The sequence below is a fragment of the Pelobates fuscus genome, chromosome 9, assembly GCF_036172605.1.
Source record: "Pelobates fuscus isolate aPelFus1 chromosome 9, aPelFus1.pri, whole genome shotgun sequence".
NCBI lineage: Eukaryota > Metazoa > Chordata > Amphibia > Anura > Pelobatidae > Pelobates > Pelobates fuscus.
The window spans coordinates 161,407,220-161,415,881 of NC_086325.1; the positions used below are offsets into that span (position 1 = coordinate 161,407,220).

Genomic DNA, 8,662 nt, shown 5'->3' on the forward strand with positions numbered 1-8,662 from the left:
ATGTGTATGAATGCATCCCAGAGCTCCGCAATAAAATAACTCACAGCAATGTGTATGAGTACGTCCCAGAGCTCCACAACAAGAATAACTCACAGCAATGTGTATGTCCCAGAGATCCACAATAAGAATAACTCACAGCAATGTGTATGAGTGCGTCCCAGAGCTCCACAATAAATAGAACTCACAGCAATGTGTATGAGTGCATCCCAGAGCTCCACAATAAATAGAACTCACAGCAATGTGTATGAGTACGTCCCAGAGCTCCACAATAAAAATAACTCACAGCAATGTGTATGAGTGCATCCCAGAGCTCCACAATAAAAAGAACTCACAGCAATGTGCATGAATGCGTCCCAGAGCTCAACAATAAAAATAACTCACAGCAATGTGTATGAGTGCATCCAGAGCTCCACAATAAAAATAACTCACAGCAATGTGTATGAGTGCGTCCCAGAGCTCCACAATAAAAATAACTCACAGCAATGTGTATGAGTGCATCCCAGAGCTCCACAATAAAAATAACTCACAGCAATGTGTATGAGTGTGTCCCAGAGCTCCACAATAAGAATAACTCACAGCAATGTGTATGAGTGCATCCCAGAGCTCCACAATAAGAATAACTCACAGCAATGTGTATGAGTGCATCCCAGAGCTCCACAATAAAAAGAACTCACAGCAATGTGCATGAATGCGTCCCAGAGCTCCACAATAAGAACTCACAGCAATGTGCATGAGTGCGTCCCAGAGCTCCACAATAAGAACTCACAGCAATGTGTATGAGTGCATCCCAGAGCTCCACAATAAGAATAACTCACAGCAATGTGTATGAGTGCGTCCTAGAGCTCCACAATAAATAGAACTCACAGCAATGCGTATGAGTGCATCCCAGAGCTCCACAATAAAAATAACTCACAGCAATGTGTATGAGTGTGTCCCAGAGCTCCACAATAAAAATAACTCACAGCAATGTGTATGAGTGCATCCTAGAGCTCTACAATAAAAAATAACTCACAGCAATGTGTATGAGTGCATCCCAGAGCTCCACAATAAGAATAACTCACAGCAATGTGTATGAGTTTGTCCCAGAGCTCCACAATAAAAAGATCTCACAGCAATGTGCATGAATGCATCCCAGAGCTCGACAATAAAAATAACTCACAGCAATGTGTATGAGTGCATCCCAGAGCTCCACAATAAAATAACTCAAAGCAATGTGTATGAGTGCATCCCAGAGCTCCACAATAAAAATAACTCACAGCAATGTGTATGAGTACGTCCCAGAGCTCCACAATAAAAAGAACTCACAGCAATGTGTATGAATGCATCCCAGAGCTCCACAATAAAAATAACTCACAGCAATGTGTATGAGTGCATCCAGAGCTCCACAATAAAAATAACTCACAGCAATGTGTATGAATGCATCCCAGAGCTCCGCAATAAAAATAACTCACAGCAATGTGTATGAGTACGTCCCAGAGCTCCACAACAAGAATAACTCACAGCAATGTGTATGTCCCAGAGATCCACAATAAGAATAACTCACAGCAATGTGTATGAGTGCGTCCCAGAGCTCCACAATAAATAGAACTCACAGCAATGTGTATGAGTGCATCCCAGAGCTCCACAATAAATAGAACTCACAGCAATGTGTATGAGTACGTACCAGAGCTCCACAATAAAAAGAACTCACAGCAATGTGTATGAATGCATCCCAGAGCTCCACAATAAAAATAACTCACAGCAATGTGTATGAGTGCATCCAGAGCTCCACAATAAAAATAACTCACAGCAATGTGTATGAATGCATCCCAGAGCTCCACAATAAAAATAACTCACAGCAATGTGCATGAATGCGTCCCAGAGCTCCACAATAAGAATAACTCACAGCAATGTGTATGAGTGCGTCCCAGAGCTCCCAGTGTTCCTATATCTGCATTAGTCTAGAGCAGGGGTAGGCAACCTACGGCACTAGTGCCATGCACGGCACTCGAGGTGTCTTTGCACGGCACTCAAGGCTGCTAGAGTCAAACAGGCTCTGGCCTATCAGGAGTCCCAGTAAAACTTTAGATATCTGCTAATCCGAAAAGGTGGTGAAGGACAATCCTAAATTTATGCATTGCAACACGTAGAGGTAGTGATCTCAGATCACTTCCTCCCAGCACTTGTGAATAGGAAGCCACACTGTAGTAGAGCAGCTCGCAGTTGCTGTTGCAGCTCCTGTCCTTGACATGTATCTGGCCGGACTAGTCCCCACTGGACCCCAGGGAAGTCACCCACACTGCTAGATATACACAGAAATGCAGAATAACCCTCCCCTGATACAAATAATACGGACAGCCCACACACAAACATACACACAATCCGCACAAACGAAACACCACTAACAATCCACATACATGCACACAACCCCACATGCAATACCCCAAACAGCCCCCACACACTACCAAACACACACTTTGACATATCCATCCACACACACACAATTCCACAAGCAGCACCCATACACAGCTTACATTCATATGTATCATACACAATACCATAAACTACTCATGAACATAAACAATATAATAGCTCATATACGCAGGGCCTTCTTTAACGCGGGGCAAACTGGGCAGCTGCACCGTGAGCCCTGCTGGCCTCAACTATTTCTAACCCTCTGGCTGGTAATCTGCACACTAAGGAGGCCCACCGGGTGGCCCATGCACAAAGGACCACCCGCTGGGCTTCTGTCAGCAGGGACCCGGTCACACGCTGAGGTGCTTTAACAGCACGAGCGGGCCCCTTGCTTTTCGGCAGCAGGCTGGGAGGAAGTGACGGCCACGCATCACTTCCTCCCACAAAGAGAGGAGCGCGCAGGAAAGAAGAGTAGGCAGATTGGAGGGGGGCTGGCCAAGAGCTCTAGACCCCAACTCCCAACTCCCAACGCCTTCAGCCACCAGCAGGAAAGGTAGGAAACTGGAGGGTGAGTTTTAAAGTGTATGTCTGTGTCAGTATGTCTGTCAGTGTGTGTGTGTCAGTATGTTTGTGTGTGTGTCAGTATGTCTTTGTGTGTCAGTATGTCTTTGTGTGTGTGTCAGTATATCTGTGTCAGTATATCTGTGTGTGTGTCAGTATGTGTGGATGTCAGCATGTCTATGTGTGTGTCAGTATGTTTGTATGACAGCATGTCTGTGTGTATGTCAGTATATCTGTGTGTGTGTGTGTGTGTGTGTGCTTGCAATCATGCCAACACCACATACAAACATATTCCACAAAAACACACAAATACTGCTTAGTGCTAAATACAGACCTGCAAACATGAGTAAATGGTAGAGCTCCAGCGGCCAATGCATTTCTGGAGTTGCACGACAGATGGGGATCTACCTTTTAATCACCCGTGCAACAGGGAGACTGCCAAGAATTCTTGCACCTCTCTACTTTAGGTCTGCCACTGTGTTGAGGTGGAGGACGTGATTGCATGCCTGGGAAGGGGGGACAGGGTCCAGGGGGCCCTAAGCAAATGCTTTGCCCAGGGTCCAGTCATTATTAAAGACAGCCCTGCATATATGCACAAATACAACGATACAAAGCAATTACAGTAAAAATAACACAAGCAGAATACGGCAGCATACACACCTCGATTTATAAAAAAATAGGACCGGCACGCTACGGGACATCACAATCCTATATCGGCACAGTGCTGCTAAAAGGTTGCCTACCCCTGGTCTAGAGACATGCTCTATACACCGGGGAGACACCAGACAGATAATTGCTGCATTGATTATGGGGAATCCAGCCTGCCCTGGTATTGGATAGGCATTGCTGTCACAGCAACCTACTACATGGCTGACAGGTAGGCTCTCTGTTTGGTACGCTCTTGAGATTAAGCTATTGGCTATTGAGATTAAGTCGTTATGGTGCTCAGTTAAGGCATGTCACTATAATCAGATAAACAATGCAACGTCCGTGTTGGGAACAGTAAGGGTTAGCTATGTTTAGCTGGGATTAATGTTAGATTTAGCTAGGTCCAATTTAAATATAGTCTCCAGATAGCTTGTGGGAAGAACAGGTGGTTTTGAGACAGGTGGCTATAAATAAATCGACAGCGACAGAAGACAAATCAGAATCAGGCGGAGCGACTGCTGCAACTTTAACAACAACAAAAACAGAAGTTCTCATGAGCAGGGACAAGTAAGTATCTTTGATAAATTAGGGCTGGTTTAATACATGCAAGATAGCCAGGGCTCCTGAAATTACTGCCTTCAGAGTCATCAATGACAAGGATTGGGGGATGATCAGAATGATTTACAGCATCCAGCACATAAATCCTCCTTGCTATTCAAACAAATGTTACATTTCTGTACTGTGTGATCTGATACAGCACAGAATTATCTCAGGAATAAAGATACACACAGGCACTTGCTATTAGTTACAAAACACACACTCTCTCTCCCCCTTCCCCCAATTTGGACGAAAGGAGGTGAGATAATCTGCAGTATTTAATGTGTAAAAACATAAAGAAATAAGGCCTGCGCTCAAACTATCATCCGGTTTGTGTGTTTGTCCATCTGTCCCAATAAATGTGACAAAATAAAAATAAGTTACCTGCACACTGTCCCAAATCCCTATGCACATTTAAAAACTGGTTTCGTATCACTGCAATGGTAATGAAAGTGTAAGCTCACAATTGTATTGTTATATTTATTTGGACTAATTAATACTTCCTATATAAATACTGAATTCAAAGTGCATTTCAAATTTAAGGTCAAAATAGCCGAATTGGAAAAAGCCATTTCTGCTTTCAGTTGGGCTTTTAAATGTGAAATTCACTTTGAATTGGCTTTCAATTCCCTCATTAGTAAGGGCAATTGCTATTGCAATAGCCCTTACTATATAGCTATTGCTGCCACCAAAGGCTCATGGGAGTGCAGGGCTTACTTCTGTGTGTTTCTATTTGCCTTTGCATTATACAGCCTTGTTAGTGCTGTCGCCCACCCCATGTGCACCCTATTAAGGGTGAATGAATTTGGAGGAATTTATAAGAATCCTCTCTCCTTTCTCATTCCAGATTTTGCTTTGTAGCTGAAGGCAGCCAGGTGAATTGTTAGCATAACACTCACGTAAGATTGCATTGAGGAGGCATGTAATTCAGTTTAACACTTTAATTGCCATTGGAGATTTTGTGTATTGTGTGCAGGTAACCTTTTTTTGGGTTGTAGGGTTTGTGTATTTTGGCTGATTAATACTATAGTCTTTGCTGACACCCAGGAATAGTGGGAGTTCGATTGCACGGTTATTTTATTTTTTTTCCTGTCATTTGCTTTTGTATTACACAGCCATTTACAGTGATGCAACAGTTCCATGTGTACCCCATTACGGGCTAATTAGTACGTAGGGTTCATAAGAATACCCCGTTCTGCCTTATTGGAGATTTGCCATTTATCTGAAAACGCAGGGTGAATTGTTTGGCTGGCTGCATTGACTGGGGCAGGTGAGCTGAAACTCTAATAGACGTTCAGTTTGAAGGATGACTGTAATGGAAAATGTATATTTTCTTTTTAATAGTTTAATATGTATACCCTCAATGGAAAAAATGCATTTATTGCTGATTTTTTTTTTAATTGTGGGTATATTTAAAGGGACAGTATAGGCACTCAGAACACTTCAGCTCATTGAAGTGGTCTGGGTGCAGTGTCCCTATTGCACATAGTGCAACAATGTAAAACATTGCAGTAATAGAGAAACTAGAATGTTTACATTACAGCTCTAAATCTGTCTTCAGTTGCTCTCTCTCAGCCACTGGCGGCGTTTCCTGGATCCAAACGGACATTTCGACCGGTATCTGACGCTAGACATCCTCACACTCTGCATGAGGACATCTAGCGTCTGATATTTCCCCATAGGAAAGCATTGATTCAATGCTTTCCTTTAGGCAAGTCTAATGCATGCACGGTACTTGCAGAACATGCGCATTAGCACCCGCTTGTCACGAGATGTTGACGAGGGCGGAGTGTTGATAAGTAAATAAAAGGTTTTTAACTTTTTATTTAACGTGGCGGGGAGCAGGGGAGCGATGGTGCCAGGCATACAGCTTTATATTTCTGGCAGCATAGTATCCCTTTAAAACCCAGCTTGCAAAACCTGCAGATCTGCAGAGCTTGCCTGATTCTTCCATTAGCTACGTGGACCGATATGGGAACAAGACCTCCTTGGCTGACTGACCTCTGGGGAGTGGTTTCTGACCCTAATTTTATTAAGATAACAACACAACTATACACTCAGATCAAATTCTGCTTTAAGATGGGGGGGGGACAAATTTCTCTTAGCTCCAAAATGGCAGAAATCAGATTTCTCTTTTGGGTCAACAAGCTATCCCCATAGATCTATAATATAGATTGTATTTTACTTCTGGTCCATTGGAAGATTTTTTTACCAAGCCCTCCGAAATATGCACGATTTCCAAAAGACACATTCTTCACACAAAGCTTTTCAGCACGCTATAGTGCTTTAACGTTTAACTTTTATAAAAAGATTTTATCTTCTTAAAATACTAGAACCACTATGCTTAGTGTATCCTTGAATATTCTGTTTTTCCAAACTATCTAGACTTTCAAGAATCTCATGTATACATGAAAAAAATATAGGAACTCTTTTAGGCAGAGAGACTTCCATATTTTTATTGTTCTTAATCTTTGAAACCCTTTCCTCAACAGTGTAGTCAATATATCTAGAATTTACAGCCAACGGGGATTGTTGTGAATTTTCTAAGTTTGTCTTTTTCTGTTCTAGGAAATCTCATTTGGATGTGCCAGTCTTCTCGCTACTTTAAGTGACCAAAGGTGGGATCATGTCACATAAGCGAAGAATCTGCATTCTTCTCTGCATGACGATTGCCGTGTACAGTATAGTGTCCACATATTTGTATTCTAGCCCTTACTCTAAACGTACAATAAAGAAACCAACGGACAAAGTGTGTGCTGGAGTAACAGCCCGCAACGTTATCACCGCTTTACAAGGTAACAGAGTATTTATTGTATCTCCCTACCATGACCCGCGAAAGCAAAACGTGACTCGTGTCCTCGGAATTGTTCATCATGAACAAGTTAAAGAACTTTATTGTTACTTCTGCAATAGTACTAAGTCTGTGCACATTGTAAAAGCTGAAATAGATATACACGAGGATAGATTTGGTTTCCCATATGGTTTGGCCGACATAATTTGTCCAGAGCCACCAAATTCTAACGCTAAATACATCTACCTTCACGGTTCTAAAGTGAACAATCTAACTGGACTGACAAAGTTCAGGATACAAAATCAGGAATTCCCTCCATATTCTGCAAATTTCACAGTTTGCATTTCTACAATGTTTGGAAATTATAACAATACCTTACAATTCATACAGACTATTGAAATGTACAAGTTACTGGGTGCCCAAAAGGTAACCCTCTATCTAAAAAGCTGCACTCCTCAAATACAAACTGTCTTGAACTATTATATAAAAGAAGGGACACTGGAAGTGATTCCATGGCCAATCGATCAGTACCTGAAACCTTCCCCACGATGGAATTATAACAATGACAACACCGAAATTGGTTACTATGGGCAAATGACCACTTTAAATGACTGTATTTACAGAAACATGTACAGGAGCAAGTATGTACTGCTCAATGACGTGGATGAAATAATTCTACCTTTCAAACACCAAAACTGGGAGAAGATGATGGAGAGTCTTCAAGAGCAGCACAAGGATGTGGGGATTTTTAGGTTTGAAAACCATATATTCCCACAGACTGTAGCCACTGAGGGCAACTTTTCTGACATTTCGTCGTGGAAGGAGGTGCCAGGGTTCAATATACTCCAGTACATATACCGGGAACCAGACCGAAAAGATTATTTTAATGCTCAAAAAATGATTGTAGATCCAAGGAAAGTTATCCAAACATCAGTGCACTCTGTTCTAAAGAGTGACGGGGTTTCTATCGATGTACCTCTAGATGTTGCCCTTGTTTACCACTGCAGAACACCACTCCAGAAAAACTTACCCAAAAACTTATTAATTGAAGATAAAAACATATGGAGGTACAGTAACTCTTTAATAAAAAATGTTAATAAGGCTCTCAACAAGATTGCCTTGAAAACAACAAAGAGGTGACCGTTGGGTTGATTCAGCCAGATGCTTTGACACATTGGCTGTGAAAATATAAATTTTGACTCTTCTTGGAATATACAAATATGATACGGGTTTTTTTTGTTTTGTTTTGGTTTTTTTTTTTGGTTTTTTTTTTTTACAATTTTGTAAACATAAATCAGGCAAAAAAGTCCAAGGTCTGTTTTTTAAAAAGAAAATCTCAAAGTGGGCTTGGTAATGTCATGTGCCATCCTGGATGAGTCAGACTCAAAGGAGGGCTGTGATGAATGGGGTATAAACATTTTGAGAATTCTATTACTTTGTCGGTGTTGGAGAATTTGTTCATTTGTTTGTGAGTGTTAACAGTGTATGAGTGTGCTGTATTTCACAACAATCTTAATGAAGGCAAAAGTAATGGAAGCTTGCATTTAGAGAATACATTGTATTACTTTTCATATGATAAAAGCTAAATAAGTGCTTGTTAAAAGCAGTAGAATCTCACCAGAGTCTGATGTGATGAAAAATATTGTGCTGAATGGACAAACTACAAAATTG

General features: G+C 41.5%; 1 protein-coding gene across 4 annotated transcripts; it reads left to right on the forward strand.

Moving 5' to 3' along the window:
- Window positions 1-4,099: 4,099 nt before the first annotated feature.
- LOC134572608 (glycosyltransferase family 92 protein F13G3.3-like) lies at window positions 4,100-8,193 on the forward strand. 4 transcript variants are annotated; one of them, XM_063431675.1, is made up of 2 exons: window positions 4,100-4,170; window positions 6,769-8,193. In XM_063431675.1, the coding sequence occupies exon 2, from the start codon at window positions 6,827-6,829 to the stop codon at window positions 8,129-8,131; it is 1,305 nt and encodes a 434-aa protein (XP_063287745.1). In that variant the 5' UTR covers window positions 4,100-4,170; window positions 6,769-6,826; the 3' UTR covers window positions 8,132-8,193. The 4 variants fall into 4 exon arrangements, with proteins under 4 accessions (XP_063287745.1, XP_063287747.1, XP_063287746.1 ...); XM_063431677.1 differs by lacking the exon at window positions 4,100-4,170 and adding an exon at window positions 5,027-5,075; XM_063431676.1 differs by lacking the exon at window positions 4,100-4,170 and adding an exon at window positions 5,061-5,099.
- The last annotated feature ends 469 nt before the right edge of the window (window positions 8,194-8,662 follow it).

Excerpts from the sequence above, each read along its gene's own strand:
- LOC134572608 (XM_063431675.1), top strand. The coding sequence starts at position 6,827 with ATGTCACATAAGCGAAGAATCTGCATTCTTCTCTGCATGACGATTGCC.